This window comes from Sceloporus occidentalis, unplaced genomic scaffold (assembly GCF_023333645.1).
Source record: "Sceloporus occidentalis isolate IW3139 unplaced genomic scaffold, rSceOcc1.0.p SCAF_78, whole genome shotgun sequence".
NCBI lineage: Eukaryota > Metazoa > Chordata > Lepidosauria > Squamata > Phrynosomatidae > Sceloporus > Sceloporus occidentalis.
In genome coordinates, this window is record NW_028317058.1 from 2,487,914 (window position 1) to 2,508,727 (window position 20,814).

Below are 20,814 nucleotides of genomic sequence, written 5' to 3' on the forward strand. Positions count from 1 at the left end.
ATTATTGTACTCTCAACAGTCCCGGTTTCATTATACAGTACTGTCCCAGCGTCCCACGTAGCCCAGTGATACCTTAAATTTTGGGGATATGCACTTCAATTTGACACCTACTCTGTTGAATGTAACACTCTTGTAGGTTCATAAAAAAACACAATTCCTAATATTTCAGAAATAATGATTTCACTTTTTTTGACCGGAACACTTACTTGTCATGTTAAAGTGAAACTGGTATGGATTGTTGCCATAACTGTGCTTTTTACGTGAATAAACCTTTAGAGAAAATTAATAAAATGATCTTCAATGAGCATTTGCTAAGCATACTAGACACTGCAATTGATGTTTTGGAACAGCACCTTTAAATATGTCCGGTGCTAGATGAGGTACACAGGTACTGCACACTGCTTATGCATAGCTGATAAAGCTTGTAGCTTGGACTAACCCTCGACAGAAGTTGATAGCAACCAGAAGGAATATATTTACAAAGAAGAACTTTTTATGTAGTTTCTAGAAACTGTTAAGGTTGAGTTATCATCAGCTTAAAGAAGAGATGAATAAGCAGAATATGTATGCATTATATATGTTTATTTGATACAACTTGGCACGATATTTGTCATGGTGCCTTTTTTCTCTAGTAAATTCCAGTAAAATGTATTTTACTGGAATTTACCTCCTTGGTTGTTTTGTGTAACCTATTGCTCCAGATGCATATGCTTTTGTGGTCTGAGGAATGATTAAAAAGCCAGACACTGAACAACCTTCACATCTTGTAGAATATTGACCAAACACAATTATAAAAATAGAAATGTTTCTCTCTGGTTCTATGCTACTTATTGAGCCCATTAGGACTTTAACATTACAATATTTTGTACAGTGACCTCCTTTATGTTAAAGTAACCAAACTGAAATAAATCAATTAATATACTTATTGACAAAAGCACATCTTCTTTTGGAGCATTTGAAATTGTCTTTCCGGGGCCAAACAGTAAGGCTAAAATATGCACAAAGAAGGAATAATGTGAGCAAACTAAAGAACAAAGTAATGTGGAGGACAATTATTTATTTTTAACAAAATATAGAGTTATAGAGGCAGTCCACAAACATCAAAATGCAAAAATTTAACTGAAATTTTAGAAATATTATAGGAAATAATAAAACATGAAGTAGGATGGAGCTTTTTACAACCAACAAATAAAGCAGGGTGCCTAAAGGAGTCCGAACATATACCTCTAAGGCATATAGCTAAGGATTACTCAACGAGGTTCAAAGACATTCCTCTGGCAAAGCATACAACATATAGCACAATCAAACAAAGAAAATTATGTGAATTCCCCCTGTCACTGCAAAATTAAGATACACTGGAACTAAATCAAAGGGAAAAGTTACAGAAAATGATATGGGAATCTTCAAAAAGGCAAAAGAAAATGTTTTAGTTATTTAATTTGTGTTATCTAACTTTTTAAGGCTAAGGAAAACTAAAAAAAAAAATGCAACAACACTAATAAACTTTTAAATGCATGTAGGTTTTTGGTTTTGGATTTTTTTATTTTAGCATTTTGGATGAATTAGGGAGAGGTTGTCCAAGTGGTGTGCCCCAAGGCTCTGTCCTGATGCAAAATGGCCCCAGGAGGCTAGAATTATGCAGGCCCAGCGGTAGAGAAAGAGAAGAGTTTAAAAAATTCTCATATTTTGTTTCTTCTTGTTATTTGTTGCTTGCATGTTTTGGGACATTCCCCACATACATACGTTTATGTTCTTGAGGGCCACAATCATGCCTTACATAGTACCCTTTAGGCAAAATGTGTTTGAACAAAAAACATAATTCTACATTTGAGAATATGATAATTATAAATTGGCTGTTTACTTATTGTAAAAATTCACTATGGACAAGGATTTGGGAGTGGTTATCGATAAAAGACCTCCTAAAAGTGTGCAATCTCAGGCAATTACCAAAGGCAAGTACGTGATTTAGAGGTTAGTTGTTAATAGGGAAAATTCAAAATGCTCCTTCATATATCATTGCTAAAACCACCACTTGAATATGCAGTATAGTTTTTGGCACCACCACATACAAAAACATCCTAAATCTGCATAGGGTTCAGAGATATGCAACAAAATTAATTAAAGGAATGAATGATCTCAGCAATGAAGACAAACTTTTCAAATTGTGTCTGTTTCCTTCGGAGGAAAGATGTCTGCATGGGGATATGAGTAATATCAAGATCACCCCGGACATCCTTTCGCCCCATAGATCTTTACAGACAACTCAGGGATCTTAATGTATAGCTTGGAGGAAGAAGAGAGAGGGAAAACATTTAAATACATAACGAGATTTAACAAAATACAGGAGACAACTTAAACATGCATTGGATAGGCATAAAGGTAATCTGAATGTAAGACAAAACCAAGGACGGATTATTGTTTGAGTCTCCACATGAGGAAAATGGGCAGACTAGATAGGACCAAATAGTACTTATCCGCTGTCAAATTCCATGTTTCCATTACAGGAAAAAAACCTTTTTACAACAAGGCCGTTAAGCTGCAGAATGCATGCTGAACTGGTTTTGGTGGGTTTTACTACTTTCAAAATAAAGCTAGATGCCTTTCTAACTAGCTAACTTCGGTATTCAGGGTTATAACACATTCATTTTAGTAAAGGTAATGTTGATCCAAAAATTATTGATGATATTGGCAGTTTTTGCTTCTTCAGGAACATATGTTGACCCTCATGGAAATCATTTCAACGTACATAAATATATAGGTTAAAATATATAAAAAGACCAAGTTAATCTGATATTGCAAGTTGGATAAAATTGTTTCAGTTGCAAATGCTGGACAACATTAACCCCTTAATGACAAAGCCTATACATGTACAGGCTCAAAATGCATGGTTTTCAATTGGTTTAGGAACCGCCCATTGTCCTTAAGGGGTTAAATATACAACTTTAAAAAAGTTTACAATTAAATAACTGAATTTACATTATATTGTTCATTTTCTTACACGTTCCATTTAGTTTCATTGTACGTAAGACTAATGGAATATAGAATGTAATGGAACATTTAGTTTTTATTTGCTTTTTTTTTTATTTTTTAAACAATTATGCTAGTGGGTGAGACATTAAGGTGATATTGCAGCTTCATGTTCAATACGAATAACATTTCAATGGAATGTTTTCTGTTAATTGTTATTAAATTATGTACAGAAATAACTTTTTTACAAAAATGCTCTTTATAGATTAAATCCTGAAACAAGTTCCTTTACAACTCTGTCTGAGAAGGATTTGTCTCTATGAAATTACTTTATAACACAATTTAAAATATCTGGCAAGGATTCCATATCTTATATAAATAGCCATACTATATTGAGATTGTGGTAGATAAGTGGAACAGCCTACCAAGGTGAGATAATGCATGAAATAGGCATACAGCTATCCTGAATCTAAGGCAAGACAGACTAGATGGACTGAAAGGTCCCATCAAGTTATGTTTCTATTAATAATAATAAAGTAGATTCACTCAATAATCATGTATTTTTTTTTGCTAATTTTCTTACGTTATGTTATGTTCAGAAATAAATAAAAAGAAACACAGACTAACAGTCCACTGGGTATTTGCCCTATAAATGCTTCTCATTCATTTCTCATTCATTTTTATAGGACTACTGCCCGCCTTTAAACAGGGAACAACACCAGGCCTGCTGGCAGTGGCGGATCTACCGTGGTCGCAGGGGTCGCGACTGCGACCGGGCCCCGGCGGCAGGGGGGCCCAAGCCAAGGGGCCGCCCGAAATCTTTTTTACGTTTTTTTTTTTTTAAAATAAGGCAGGGGCGTCCAACATGCGGCCCGCGGGCCAAATGCGGCCCGCGAGACCTCGAGGTGCGGCCCGCGTAAGATCGGCAGCCAGGGCAACCGATCTTACACGAACCGCACCTCAAGCCCTGCTACTTACTTGTGGGAGGGTCTTCTGGACAGCACAGAGGAAGCGGAGTTTACATGACATCCTACTTCCTCTGTGCTTTGGCAGAGAAGGCAGAGGGAGGCCGCGCCCCCTGCTGAAGTCTGTGAGCGGCATCGAGGGAGCTGCAGTGCAGGTAAGGGGGTGGGGAGGGTGTTTGAATGAGTGTGTGTGATTGAGGGAATGAATCTGTGAATTATTGATTATATGAATAAATGAGTGTGTGTGTGTGTGTGTGTGTGTGATAGCATGGATGTGTAAGTGCTGGAACCTAGGCATGATGGGACTGTGATTGCTGTTAGCAATCACACTCCTATCATGCCAAGTCAGCCAGTACATGCTGAAACCTGGCTAGCTGCCCTCCTTGTGTATTGATGCTGCCAGCAGTATGGGGTCTGCACATCACTTACAGCCATCCTGTACCAGCGTGTATTGGCTGACTTGGCATGATAGGAGTGTGATTGCTAACAGCAATCACAGCGAGCACAGTCCCATCATGCCTAGGTTCCAGCATTTACTGGATGGATGTGTAAGTGCTGGAACCTAGGCATGATGGGACTGTGACTACTGTTAGCAATCACACTCCTATCATGCCAAGTCAGCCAGTACATGCTGAAACCTAGCTAGCTGCCCCCCTTGTGTAGTGATGCTGCCAGCAGTATGGGGTCTGCACATCACTTACAGCCACCCTGTACCAGCATGTACTGGCTGACTTGGCATGATAGGAGTGTGATTGCTAACAGCAATCACAGCGAGCACAGTCCCATCATGCCTAGGTACCAGCATTTACTGGTTGCCTGGGTATGATAGGAGTGTGATTGCTGTTAGCAATCACACTCCTATCATGCCAAGTCATATTGCTAATTTTGTCCAATTGTGTGTTACCTACTTTTATTAAACATGTGATTTTTTATTATTATTTTTAAAGGTGGGGGTCATTTTCGGTTTTGGCTAAGTGAACCCTGAATGTTTTGGTCCAGAATTTTCATTTTAGTTCATCCCTAGAATAAATCTAGGGAATCCTGAATTTGTAGTCGCAAAATTTTCAAGGCCCAGAAATCAGTGAGAGGAAGAGTAAAGGTTTTGTGTCATTTTACTTTATTTTAATCTGCATATTTTATTAAAGGCCATATTTTTTGTCACAGTGAAAAATTAGTGCGGCCCGCGCACGTATACAATTCTGATGAAGTGGCCCACTGCAGAAAAAACTTGGACACCCCTGGATTATGCCCTTTGTACATGCGTCCCTTTTTCTTTGATTTTTTTACAGATATGATTCAATATGTAAATTGAATTTGTTGAATTAGTTGAAAAAAAATTGTTGGGTAAAAATCATGTTTTTGGGGGGGGGGGTGAGGGGGTGAGGGGGCCCTTAACAGATTCTGGCACCCGGGCCCTGAGGCGTCTAGCGTCTAGGCGTCTAGTCTTGTGCCAATAAGACATAACGCATGTTACCATGCTAAATAGGCTAAAGTACCATCAAAAGAATAGAGTCAGGGTCACATAGCTATGAGTTAGGAAATGCTAGTAGAGTTCTCCTAAATTTAACAAAAAAGGAGCAGTCATGCTGCTCTCTGCATAAGGTCTTACAAAAAGACTTATTCATTCCGCATTGAAACATGTTCGCTCTAAATCTAGATATGAAGAAACAAGAAAAGTGTTACCAGTCTGAGATGGATATATGAACTAATGAGAATCAACTTGCTTGGTATTCCTCAACACATTCCCAGTTTCGAGAATATTAAAAAATAGTATTCAACATCCAATGATTTGCTATAAGTGTTATCACTGTGAAAAATGAGGTCTAATAAAGTATTACATGGCTATATCAGTATGTAATCAAGGGCCAGGTTTACATTCTAGGCTCCTGAGGCACTAAAAAAGGCTTTAAGAATAGGTGCTGCCAGACTGATACATACAGAAAATTGGTAAGCATACGGTTGGATGGGTACACCTTAGGCATTAGTTAGCGTTAAGTTGATTTTGAGGTCTTCCATCTCCCCATGGTTCACAAAAAAAAGAGGAATTCTAGATACATGCCTAGTCTGATTTATGATAAAGATAATTGTACTAAGATACTGGTTAAATGGAACAGCCTCCTATCAGAAGTAGTAGAGGCTAATACAGTGTGGAAATTTAAACATGTATACAATACAATATACATAAAGTTACGACCGATTCAGGACTAAACTAACAGACTAGACCGGCCAAATGGTTTTCATCGGCTGTCAAATTCTATGGTTTCTCCACCCAGTCATTCACTATAACATCATGTTTTTTGTTTTACAAAATACCCTTTTATCTATTTCTAAATTCTCAGCTCCCTTATTACGTTATTAAAAGATTGGTATGTCTTCATTTAGTCCTACCACACATGCAGTAATCTATTTCACACTTTGACTGCCTGCTGATGATTGACAGCAATGCTATTTTTCAAAGGTTGAGTCAGAATAGCTTTCCCCTTGTTTATATCTATTAAACAATGGAGAATATATTTAGATCTTTTCTTGCTAAATGTATCAATTTTAAACTCGTGAGTTCTTTGATGCTAAAATTCAAGGGAGGGCAATTTTTGCCAGGGGGGCTAGTAATAAAATAGGCCAAAGCCTTGGAAGATAACATACTATACAGTCTCTCTATAATACATTTCAGAAAGGGGTTAATAAAAACACTTAAAGGGAGCACAAGAAGAATTCAGTCAATGAATACATTGTTTCTATAAGGGACACTACAGCCATCATATGGCTCTGCTGAATGTGGCTTGAAGAGGTCTGTGTGTGCTACTGCTTGGCCGCGTAAGTAGTAGTAGTACTAGTAGTAGTCCTACTGATTTCATTAGAAGTACTATTGCTAAACTGTCAAGAAATGGAGGAATAAAAAAGATTTTGCAGTCTGACTACTGTTTCTGTGTCAGGTAAATGCTTATATTTTCATTTTGGAATATTACATGTTAAGGTCCTCGCAGAATACTTTAATATGGATTCTTCTATGGTAAGGGTGTCATGGACATTAACACTGTCCCTTTAAGTCCTTGTTACTTTGTGGTAGATGTATGGGGAATTGCAGATAAAACACACAATAAAGCTTTAGGCATTCACCCGAAATCTTAAAAACGGAGCTTCCCAGGTTGCTTTGCCTCCCTGTCTCTCTTGCCAGACCTCTGCTGTACTAAATGTAGTGACGGCAATTAAAAGTACACGAAAGGCATAAGGCTGACAGAAAGAAAGTCAGACTAGATAGATCAAATGTTTCTAATCTGTCACCAGTTGTAGGTTTTGTTGGTATTTCTTTGTTTGTTATATTATGTAAATGCAATGGCTTTTGTGGGGTTACGTTGCTTAGCTTCTTTAAGGTCTCATTGTCATTATGTAAGAAAATAAAATTTTGACCCGTTTTCAAACTGCCACCGTTTGAACTAATTTAGAAATAGTTTAAAATAGTTTCCATGGTGGAATTCTTTGTAGAGATCTTTCAAGCTTTCATTTTCAGTCACATTGAAATAAACATGTTATTTTATAATGCACTTCTCCAAGGTCACAAACTGCATTTTCTGCTGTTATAGAAATTAAATACTATGTTTCCAGTGTCATTCACAAAATGGAAAATGAGCCAAGGCACAAAGATTCTTGGTGCCCCAAATAAAAATGCCTTGTAGATGGTATAGATAATGCCCACTGCAGGTCAGTGTATACGTTCCTTCCTACGGATGGGAAAAGCTCCAGCTGACACTAACCTTGGACCAGGTGACATATATATGTTACATTTATGAATATGTTTGCCATGATGATGATGTTAGAACAAAAGTAAAATAATCTGCTATTTCTACATTTTGAATGGGTTTTATTTATATATGTTGGTTACTTTACCAAGATTAGATTAGGTTAACATTGCCTTTTATAAGAAATAAAAAGTACCTTTTTTGATTTGTTTTCAAACTACCACATTCTAAAATATTTTCTTAAGATCCTTGAATAATTCTTTTAAAACTATTTTAGTTCAATTTGAATGAACACATTGTTAAAGCTCTTTGCTTTTTCCAGTGCCCCAAGATTCATGACCTTGATTATTGCGTAGTTTAACAACAAAGTATGTGGGCCTTTAGAAGTGATACATGTTAAATTGGAAAAACTATTCCCTACTAAAATAGTTACAATAAAGTTCTTACCTAAATGTGTTAACAGTTAGGTTACCTTTGATAAATGGTTTATTATTATTATCTTTTATTTATATAGTGCCAACAATTTATGCAGCACTTTTTACAATACATATATATATTAAAGGGGTATGATAAGACTAGAATTAACAGACTAAGACAAACCAATACACTAGGTGGAGAGAGTCTTGCTTAACCTTGCTTAATCTTTATGTTTTTATATAATAGACAGATGAAAGGTTAAATTATAGGCAAATGAAAGCTCAGTATTGATGGTTGATTATAAAGGACCGATGTACACGTATTAAGATATTACATTAACAATCAGCGGTTTCCAGCTACACTAGTCATTTAAAACATTAACAACATCTGCACTGTATTTCTGATCCATTTCATGTTACTTGAATGGGCAAAATTTGCTTCTGTTTCAGAAACCTTCTAAGTGACCCCAAACTTTTGAACAGTAGTGTATATTTATATCATATCATATCATTTTTATAGAATGCATATTACGTGTTTTAACCCAATAATACTTTGAACCCTCTACTACCACTTTATGGATAAAAAAAATATAGTTTATTCTTGTATGAGACTCTTTTATAAACAAAAAATATTATTCATACAAAAACAGCAGATACATACGGTATATCTTGGTAAAGTCAAATGTGTTATTTCATATTTGCTTTTTTTCAGTATTGCCTTGGATGAAGAAGATTTCGCTATTCACTTAGTTTGCAATAGATTGGAATTGGAAATGTCTTTAAGCTGATTGAGGAACAGATGGGCCTCAGAGCTGAAATAATCCTGGACACATTTCTTACCTACTGCATGTGTGTTTGGAATTTGCAGACTTCTGAGTATATCATTGATACACTGGTGTATATGACATGACATCTGATATTAGCAGAATGCCATCATGCATAATTGACATATTTTTCTTGACACAAATGAACAATCTGATACATTCATCTAGACGTATGACTGAAGCCTTATCATTCAACATTACATGTATACATTCCATAACTTTTTATCTGACACACCCCATTGTCCTGCACAGGTACATTGAGTAGCCCTGAGTGAATTATTGATGGTACATGTGGAATAAACTGAATAAACTAAATCAAGTTTATTGTAAAGAAACCTGCACTAAACCATGATATTTACCTGTTTTAAATGAAAATTGTTATTTTCAAAATAGAATCCAGTTTGCAGAAAACATTACTTTGTCTGCAAATACTGAAAATTTAAAATTCTATTAAAGTTTTTAAAAAACTAAATATTTAAACTCCACTATCACCAGAGTGATAGAAAGTTTTATAAAGTGCAATTAATTCATATTTGTCTAGTTAAATCAATCACAGATATTTAGTTAAATAACACAATAGAACCATTACCCAACTAGTCTGATTATATTTTATGTCAAAACCTATAATTTGGCATAGCATATCATCAGTATAGCAAATTAAAATCCTTAGAATATATTTTCTAGCAGACGAGTAAATGCTTATAATAATGTAATATGAATAACTAGTAAAGTCATGTTTTGACAACCAAGTAGTGGTAAGAGAAAGGTGATTATAATATCAATATGATATATAATATGATTATATATGATATGACATAAGAAGGATGTTTTTCTAAAATTGGTCTTCTGCGGAAGCACATGAGTTAAATGTCTATATAAATGTAACCCCTTAAGGGACCAAGTGAAAGAAAAGTGTGTTTTGTGTGGTTATATTGACACAAAGACCATCATGCTGGGATTTACTATGAGTAAATCTTGTAAATCACAGTAACGTAAAATTCACTAGATCCTTATGTTATCAAATAAGGGAATATCCTTTTTTTGTGTTTCTCTTGCATGCAATCCCATCCAATTGACAAATTAAAGATTTCAGCTATTTCGTGGTAAACACGATCTGGATAACAGAAATAGGAAAGCACATTTCGGGGTAAATTACGTCATATTTAATCTTCTGTCTAATCTTTGTAAATAATGTTATGGAAACCGTAGATGTTGCATAATCTCATACGCGTACGTTCCTGCTGACCTTATTCCCGGGCTGACCTGTAGATGGCGCCAAATTACCTTTGCACCTTGCACGCTGCTGTCCATGGTCCTGAATCACATCTGCTGAAAATGCTTTACATTGCTGGGATAAGTAAACAGTGCATACTGGTTTTATGTTATATTAGGAGGCATAATTTCCAATAGTGAACTGACAACATTTTAACAATTGGTTAAGTCTTCTAAAATACATAATAATAATAATAATAATCAAAAAGGCAGCATGTATGCCCTTAGATTACTCTACATTCCTTTGGACATCACTTAACTATTGCATTGCCTACAATACCATGCCTTTATCTCTCCAGCAACATATTAATATATAAAATATTGTCTCTCAATAATATTAACAAACTTTTGGGGGTTTTGGATTACATGTGTAATACAAACAAAGCATATACCAAAACGGTAACGGGGTATAATGTTTGAGTGCATGCCTGCCACATGAAGCTGAGCCGGCTTGATACAATAAATGATCTTATAACTGGAGAGCACGGGAGCGCAAAACCCCAATGCCAATCTGTATAGCTCCGCCTGCTTTACTGATGAAAGGAACTAAAATACAATACCAGCACAGCGAGGGGGAAAGACTCCCACAGTATGCAGTTGTAGTTCGTTTAGTGGTAAGATAGTGATTGGATCCCTTTTTTTTCTGTTTCACATCTGGTTTTTCCGGAGTAGTGTCAGTGCTGGAGGACCTGAGGGCAATGGATATCATCTTGTAGAGCTCCATGTGTTTTCCCGTCCTGCTCAAGGTGATGACCCCATAACCACTGAGAAACCCCTCTGCTGCTGTCCAAGGTGGCATTTCAACTCTTCATCAGTCTCCAATGATTCACAGGACCAAGAAACGCAGGCTGGAGTGGTATCCATCACCTCTGAAACTATGCCTGCCCTGAAGAAACGCAAAGCTGGAGAGAAGGCGTCCCTTCTAAAGAAGTGACAAAAAGTGCAGGGCCACCTCTATAGATATTAATATTTACCCTAATCCCCTCCGCCTGGTCCTGTTCTTGGCTCGGGGATGGATGCTTTTAACAACACTACCTCTTCGGACTACTCTTCAGAGAAGGGGAATGTTACAAAGTTCGAGGAGGTAGCCCTCAGCTACCAGATAGTCACTTCTCTGTTTCTGGGCACTCTCATTCTCTGTGCGATTTTTGGCAATGCCTGTGTGGTTGCAGCCATAGCATTGGAAAGGACTCTACAAACCGTGGCCAATTATCTCATAGGATCCCTGGCTGTCACAGACTTGATGGTTTCCGTGTTGGTATTGCCCATGGCAGCACTTTACCAAGTGTTGAACAAGTGGACTCTCGGACAGGTAACATGTGATATTTTTATTTCTCTAGACGTGCTGTGTTGTACTTCGTCTATTCTCCATTTATGCGCTATAGCATTGGACAGATACTGGGCTATTACAGATCCCATAGACTACGTTAACAAGAGGACTCCTAGAAGGGCTGCAGTGCTCATTAGCCTGACATGGATTGTAGGCTTTTCCATATCCATCCCACCTATGTTGGGCTGGAGGACATCCGAAGACAGGTCTGACCCAGATGCTTGCAAAATCAGCGAAGACCACGGGTACACCATCTACTCGACGTTTGGGGCTTTCTATATACCGTTGATATTAATGTTGGTATTGTATGGCAGGATATTTAAAGCAGCCAGGTTCAGGATCCGAAAAACTGTGAAAAAGACAGAAAAAAAGAAAATAGCAGACACTTGTCTTTCGGTCTCCCCAGCAACCATACAACGGAAAAGCAACGGGGAGCCCAGCAAGAACTGGAAACGGAGTGTAGAACCGAAGCCGAACGCTTGTGTTAATGGAGCAGTACGGCATGGTGAGGATGGAGCTGCTCTAGAAATCATAGAGGTTCAGCATTACACGAACTCCAAAAACCACCTGTCTCTGCCCAACCACTCAAGCGACAACCCAGTTGCCCCATGCCTTGACAAAAAGAACGAGAGGACCACAGACGCTAAAAGGAAGGTGGCTTTGGCTAGGGAAAGGAAAACAGTAAAAACCTTGGGCATCATCATGGGCACTTTCATCCTGTGCTGGCTGCCGTTCTTCATAGTGGCTCTAGTTTTGCCATTTTGTGAAACATGTCATATGCCACCCTTGCTGTTTGATGTCATTAACTGGCTTGGCTACTCAAACTCTCTCCTTAACCCCATCATATATGCTTACTTTAATAAAGATTTCCAAAGTGCTTTTAAGAAAATAATCAAGTGCAAATTCTGTAGACCATGAAGACCCCCTTCAGTCTTTGCCTGTCTCCTCGTTGCAATGCCCATTGACATGATTGTGTCTTTCAAAGCCTCGAGGTTCCACCTGACCCAAGATGAACGATGAGTTAAATTCTGACTTGAGAACTTCTTAGGATTGTGTGCAATTTTAGAAATCTAACTTGTGTTATACGGCTGCCATTTCTAAAACTATTCGTTTTTTTTGTTTTTTTTCTCCAAAATACAATGAGGTGTGAATTATTGCAAGTCCTGGAGGTCTTCTGAAACTCTTTACAAGGACCAAATTCTGCTAAAACTGTTGCTTTGTCAATCAATGCACACCAAGATGACATGGTACAAATGCAACTGGCACATGCTTGATGTTATGTAACAACATATTTTGCCCCAGTTGCTTTTTTAGGGGGAATGATGAGGTTTGTAGATATTTGCTTATGGTGTCTGCAAATTCCATTATGCCCTTTTCCCAATATCAATTCATCCTATGCATTAACTGAACTGTCCATGATTATTTAAATGGAGGAAGATTGTCAAAAAAAAAAATTAAAGACACACTAGAACAGTGAGTATTGTATGTAGAAATGTAATTATGGCCTGAATGTACAGTATTATATCGCAATATTCGCTGGTGATATGATAACACATACATTGCAAGTTAATTGCAAATACATTTTTGCCTTGCAGTGTTAACAAGTTATTTGGCTTCTTGCTTGATTCAGCAACATTAAAATCTAAAAAATAAGGGACCTGTTTAATGTCATTCATTTTTTTTAAAATATGTATTTTATACAGTTTGAGTAATATATGCAGGAGCATTGTGTTGTACAGCCATGTGGAACACAAACGGTTAAATCATATATTGCTGGTGACCCATGCTTTTATGTAAAATACCTATTAGCTGGCATTGCCTTGTGGGTCATATCAAGTGGGTCACAACAAATGCTGTGGACAGATTTGAAATACTGTGCGTCTGTTCCCATGACACAGTATACCCTAACACTAGTGCCAAATCTGCACCTATACATTCATTGTATGATTCTTTTGTAAAGCAGAATCTATGCTTACATACTGGTGTTTGCAAAATGTTGATATAATGGTTTTTTGATCTAGTTATGGGTCTTTTATTTGGTATCTGTCAAATGCATGTTTTAATATCCATACTTTATTATGGCATACAATCTAGCTTAATGGGATAGCAGAGCTAAAAAGGCATGGGAGATGGGGTTATATGGAATATGCATGTCATGTCATTTGACATACTCTACAAATATTTTTTATCACTTTTAAGTAGTTGGTAGAGACTTTTTTAAACTCTACATGCAGAAGTGCCTTGTCTACGTAATTTAGCAATGAGTATGCATTATTTTACTATCATACAATCCCATTTTAAACAAATATATCAAGTTTAAGCATCCTATTAATAGAATGATATATTTTTAACTAATTCTGCATTTTAGTTATGACTTGCCTGCTATTAAGTAGCACAGGCTTGGTGTCCACTCAAAGAAACTTAAAAAACATAAAATAGCACTAAGAGTTGTAACACTTGAAGCAGCAAAAGGGAAATATAATCATTAATGATTAATGTGCTTTATGCATTAAAGTACTTTGGGGTATAGTATGAAATTCAAGCCACTTATTAATATTTGGTTTGGTTCGTTTGTTGAATAGGAATGGCATACAGAGGTACACAGTACATGTCATAATGCATGATTTCAAAGACATGTCTCAGAAATGAGAAAGGATAATGCAAGTAGCCAGCCAGTAACCCAGTAAGCAGGGGCAAGTGTTAGACTGAGTATCTTCCACTATCTGCTTCAATTCATTCCTATATCCTGTAGCTGACTGATTTCTTTAGTCATCCAAGTGGACAAAATAAATCCCAAGAAGTCTTTTTTCCTGAGATCTTATAGAAGGTAAAATGACTTCCCCAGCTGGTCTCAGCTCTGACCAAGGTGAAATCAATAGTTTTCTTGTAAGCTGAAAAGACCAACAGATCGCATTACTGTTTTAACCTTTGTGTGGCTAGCATGGTAGTTTATTCTATACTCTAAAAAGCCTAGTAATGTATTTAAGTAACATAAAATGCTTACAAATAACAAAAAGAACCAACCATGTGCTAAAATACCTAAATACCAATATAGTTTAAGATAAATGCATACACCTTCTACACAAACAATAATTATATATATATATATACTTTATTATTGTTTGAGACATTCATTTAACGTGTTTTGGATCAAGAGTAGGAAGGTTAGGTAGAAGGGTTAAACTTGATGGACTTGATGGTCTTTTTTCAACCTTAGATACTATGTAACTATGTAACATAGTTGCTGTTCTATTTGGAACACAATATTTGGCTCTATATTAATTTTGATATCTTGTTATAAAAAGGTGTCAAATATAGTCAGTGGCATTTACTGGATTGGGTTTATGACAATATGAGAAATATAAGGATTAACCTTCATGAATGGGGAAACAGATGTGTGTCCCCTTTCACATAAATACTTTTTTATGTGTAACAGGTACTTCCACTGGTTTATGGATACATGATTCTTGAGTGCATTTGTATTTAGTCAATTTCATATTGCTTGGATATAATTATAATTAAGCTAGAATTATTTGAGAAATATGTTTAGAACATATTTGCATGTGTGTTTTGCTAGAAACTAAGGCCAAGTTATTCCCAAGTTCCTGTTAATTAACTATTATGTACATTCAATGATAGGATTTGTTTCCACTTTTATCAAATTCATTTTTCAGATTGCATTGTGGCAATTATTACCAAAGATAGCAAATTTATAATGATATATTCCATATTGGTTTCAGGGGGTCTTTAAACCAGGTGAATAGGTGTCTTCCAAACTTCAGAAAATCTAACAATTTTTAACACAAGTATACATCATTTAATTCAGCCTCATTAGTAATTTAATGTGATTCCAATGCAAAATGGACCCCTCCAACTTTAACGTTAAGTCATCTGAGATCTCCATGTACTCCAAGGGAACTTTACACTTCTGTAATCTGAACAATCCCAATTATGTCTTTTCAATGCATATTCCCTGTTCACAATGTACACAGCGAAGAATGCTTTAGGTTGTTTGTTCATAAATGTTAATTAGTTAACAGACCATGGCATTTCTTGTTTTCATAATACAGTAAGTTAAGGTCTTGATGTGTGATCTAGATATTATTAGAACATTAAAAGGGAGGACTTACTTTCAATAAATTCATAAGTAAATTGAGCATAGAACTGCTGGCATTCATTAAATCTGTTAAATAAAGCAGTCTCTGAGACAACCTAAGTGAGGCAACATTTAATAAGTTATAAGTATTATTTCTGGACAGGAGTGGGACGGAAAAGTTAAGTGTAAAAGTGTATTCAGCAGAGGGGTACAAAAACAACACCTTGGAGGTATTAAAGTGACACTGCAGCCATCATATGAGCTTTAATGAATATGATAGCTGAGAGGTCCCTTTAAATTTTCATGGTGTCCCTCTTGCAAGCTCAGAAATGGATTCTACCCAATCCTTCTTTATACATTTGTCCCTTTGCCCAACCCCCAGCTATTTGCCATGCAGAAGACGTGTTCATGCAAACACATCTGCTTGCGTGTGATATACTATACATCAGTCAACCCATAGCATTGGCTCAGTGAACACTCTGAGAACATGCTCAAAAAATGCACCTTTTATTTTAATGGGATAATTTTCCTGCCACTGATTGTTTTAAAGACCATAACATGGGCTTAATTAGTATACAGTACTGTGAAAGGGTTTAGTAAAAGTGCTTTGGTAAAATATCTGCTTTGACAAAAATAAGTTGATTGCTTTGGAAAATATTTATGTCCCAGGAAAAAAAAGTTATCTACTCATATGCTATACATAAAATGGGTTCCCAATATTGTTAATTTTATTAAAATATGACAGAGCAGCCCACGATTCAGTCATCATAGATATACAGTTCTTTTAATTGGGTCCTTTCAGGAGTTCTTATAACAATACAACAGACATGTTCAACGACTTTTACACTTTCGATGTGCTATTTCATGTAAGAGTAATTCATATTCAGTGTTTTCATTTTACGACGGTTTTTACTTGCACTTTCTCTACTGGATCTAGACGTACACTTTTTCCCTATTCATACACTTTACTGTTGTTTGTGGGCATATGTCATAGCTATACAATACTAAACAATCATAACTGAACATTCCATTAGATTACTAAGCTCAAAACTACTATGCCATATGTATGGTTTATATTTAAGATATATGTTTTAAGTTATTACTACAAAAAATGACATCTCCAAAAGCTATATTAAACTAAATTGGTAGGTTTTAGCATGTTATAGTCAAGGGTTTTTTTTGTAAGAAAAATTATTGTAAAAAGGGTATACATTATTTTTTATTTAAAACAAGTTACATTAAGGATCAACATTATCCAGTGATTTCTACCTAAGCCTAGCTATTGGCTCTGCCTGAAAGTATTGATAAAACCCTTGGCATGGCATAGTTAGTATCACTGCATGTGATTATTGACTGTATTGCAGCATGACACATATGAATAATAAATTCCCATGAAAAAGCATGTAAACAACCATTAAAACTCAAGTATAGATATAGTTATTTGACCAACAAGGTTGCAGAGAAAATAAAGACAAGTTGTAAATTTCAGAATAGGAATGTATTCCCAGAATTTTAATATTTTGATTATATCATGCATAGTGTTTTTTTTTATTTTATTACACAACAAAAAAAAGTAGAAAAGAGAATCCATAATAGTGATACCATGACTCTGCTTACTGAACATAATTCTGCCAATCATTTTGCAAATTAAATGTTATCGAGATTTTCAGTAATATATAGTTTATCATGTTACTAGTTTGATTTATTAAAACAACCTACAGTACTGTGTAAAGGTTTTAGGCAGGTGTGAAAAATGCTGTGCAATAAGAATATTTTTTAATATAGACATGTTAATATTATTGGTTTATTTTTATATTTAACAAAATGTGAAGTGAGTTAAAGGAAGAAAAATCGAAACAAAATCAATATTTGGTGTGGCCACCCTTTGTCTTCAAAACAGTGCCGATTCTTCTAGGTACACTTGCACAAAGTGTGAGCCAAAATAAATTTACCTGTTCCTCCTACAGGTAGTAGCAGCGTAGTATATTTTGTATTATACATTTGCACAAAGTCAGGGATTTTGTATGATAAAACAATTGTGCAAAACAGGTGCTAATGATTATCAATTTAATATGTAGATTGAAACACAATCATTAACTGAAATGGAAACATCTGCATAGGAGGAACGCATGCACCATGGCAAGACTGAGCAAAGCATCAGCAAGGTCTCTCCAATGTATAAATTTCAAGGCAAACATGGGTTTCCAGATGTTCTGCTCTTTTAAAGAAGCACAAAGAAACAGGCACAAAAATTGTTGAGGATCATAGACGTAGAAGCCGGCCAAAAAAAAAAAGTGACTCAACTATTCAGGAAAACACAGGAACTGGGGTACAGAAAAATGGCAGCAGGTGCTCTGAACTGATGAGTCAACATTTTTTATATTTGGCTGTAGCAGAAGGAAGTTTGTTCGCCAATGGGCTGGAGAGTAGTAGAAGAATTAGTGTCAGCAGTGAAGCATGGTTTGGGTCTGCATTTCTGCAAATGGATTTGGTCAGAATTCATGGTCTCAAAAATGTAGTACATGGCAATACTCATCCATCATGCAAAACCATCAGGGAGGAATCTGATGGGATTGCATGATGGATGAGTATTTGATGTATTCTGCAGCATAACAATGACCCCTATCATTCAGCCAAAGTCAATAAGAACTATCTCCAGCGTAAAGAAGAACAAGCAGTCCTGGAAGAGATGGTATGGGCCACACAGAGCCCTGATCTTAACATCATAGAGTCTGTCTGGGATTACGTGAAGAGAGAGAAGCAAATGAGGCTGCCTAAATACACAGAAGAACTTCTGAGTTCCTTAAAATACTGTGTGCAACTGTACCTAGCAGAATTGATGCTGTTTTGAAGGCAAAGGGCAGTCACACCAAATATTGATTTAAGTTAGTTTTTTTCACTCTCTGCATTTTGTTAAATGATAAAACTAACCTATTAACATGTCTATTTTTGAAAGCATTTTGTCACACCTGCCTAGAACTCTCGCACAGTACTGTACATGTACACATTATCCAACAACAAACACTAATATACGAATACATATATACACTCACTGGCCACTTTATTAGGTACACCTGTTCAATTACATGTTGACACAAATAGCTAATTAGCTAATCACATGGCAGCAACTCAATGCATTTAGGCATGTAGACATGAGCAAGACAATTCAAACCAAGCATCAGAATGGGAAGAAAGGGGATTTAAGTGACTGAGTTTTTCAGAAATTGCTGATCTACTGGGATTTTCACACACAACCATCTCTAGGATTTACAGAGAATGATCCAAAAAAGAGAAAATATCCAGTGAGCGGCAGTTGTTCAAAAATGCCTTCTTGATGTCAGAGGTTAGTGGAGAATGGGCAGACTGGTTGGAGATGACAGAAAGGCAACAGTAACTCAAATATCCGCTGGTTACAAACAAGGTATGCAGAATATAATCTCTGGAAGCACAACATGACGAACCTTGAAGCAGATAGGCTACAGCAGCAGAAAACCACACCGGGTGCCACTCCTGTCAGCTATGAACACGAAACTGAGGCTACAATTGGCACAGGCTCACCAAAATTGAACAATGGAAGACTGGAAGTATGTTGCCTGGTCTGATGAGTCTTGATTCCAGCTGCGACATTCAGATGGCAGGGTCAGACTTTGGTGTACACAACATGAAAGCATGGAACCATCCTGCCATATACCAGGTGTAATGGTGCGGGGGGCATTTTCTTGGCACACTTTGAGCATCATTTAAATGTGACAGTCTACCTGAGTATTGTTGCTGACAATGTCCATCCCTTTATGAGTTCACTGTACTACAATGGCCTCCACAGTCACCAGATATCAATCCAATAGAGCACCTTTGGGATGGACCAAAATCTCGGAGGAATGTTTCAAGCACCTTGTAGAAAGTATGCCACGAACAATGAAGGCAGTTCTGAAGGCAAATGGGGGTCCAACTCGGTACTAGAAAGATGTACATTATAAAGTGGCCAGTGAGTATATATATATATATATATATATATATATATATATATATATATATACACACACATACTGTACATATATATAGTGTAATTTGGTGTAAAAGTGTGTAGGGATGTCAGGTTACCCATTTGCCAACCCACACACACTACTATTCAGTACGAGGACTTTGTGGGGAGGTGGTTGGGGGCCCCACCAAAAGCCTCTCAGAACATGTTTTAACCCCAAAACCCTACTTGGAGAGAAGCAGCAGCCACTGGTAAAGTAATCACAGAGTCGGCCATAGGGTTTCCAGTGCCCTGGGAAAACAACATCCTCCAAGATGAGAACAATCCACCAGTTTGGCTTTCTAAATTGGAATGCAATAAATAAACATGTAGTGTTTCTGTGTCTGCTTAATGATCCCCCCCAAAAAATGGGCATGATTCCCTAATAAAAGAAAAAATAGAATAATATATTACACTGTTCACAGGGGCAAAATAACATCAGATCCTTCTGCATTATTTGTTTTGTCTGTATCACTGTCACTATCAGAAAATGTGCAGATTACTCTGAATTTCGATGCTTATCACTTGATCCCACCCAATGACCTAATTCATGGCATCTGCATCGTCAGACTGTATGTTTTGTACTGTAGAAAATAGTGTAAAGGCAACACCTGCAATGCAATTTCAAAATGAATGATAATTATATAAGAGCTGAAACAAATAATCTTACATTTTAAAGTGTCTACCTTAAGTACATAGTCAGCACCTGGGGTGATGTCCCAAAATGATGACCAATGTATCCCTTTATAGGAAGGGGTTGCCAGAGTATGGCCCATAGCATATGAAACAGAAGAATTATCATGGGTCTATATATAAAACTAAACATTTTAAAATAATATATTTTTCCAAATCAAGAGAGTCATTTATACACATAATGAAGAATATATATAAAAGTGATTGTAGTGGAAAGTTTGAAAGAAGTCTTATATCAGCAAGTTAAATGTTCCTGCTGGTTAGAACATTCTACTGTTTGTTATGGTGATACAATCTTTTAGAAAAGAAAAAAATATAAAAATCGCAATATCCTGACTTCAGAATGTGGTTTGTAGCTCTCCCTCTGCTCCCCTCTTTGTCCTTATTATATTCTGTAAACCAGTTGTATTTCCAGAACAGGGATCTGTTCATTTTCTCACGTTTATATTTACTTTAAGGTTCATGCTTTGGGCCTTAGATGCAAATATCCAGG

The 20,814-nt window shown here is 36.4% G+C and overlaps 1 protein-coding gene across 1 annotated transcript; it reads left to right on the plus strand.

Annotated features, from left to right (window-relative positions):
* Positions 1–11,193: 11,193 nt before the first annotated feature.
* LOC149285518 (5-hydroxytryptamine receptor 1A-like) lies at positions 11,194–12,429 on the plus strand. Its single transcript, XM_089495277.1, has one exon. The coding sequence runs from the start codon at positions 11,194–11,196 to the stop codon at positions 12,427–12,429; it is 1,236 nt and encodes a 411-aa protein (XP_089351403.1).
* Positions 12,430–20,814: the final 8,385 nt, after the last annotated feature.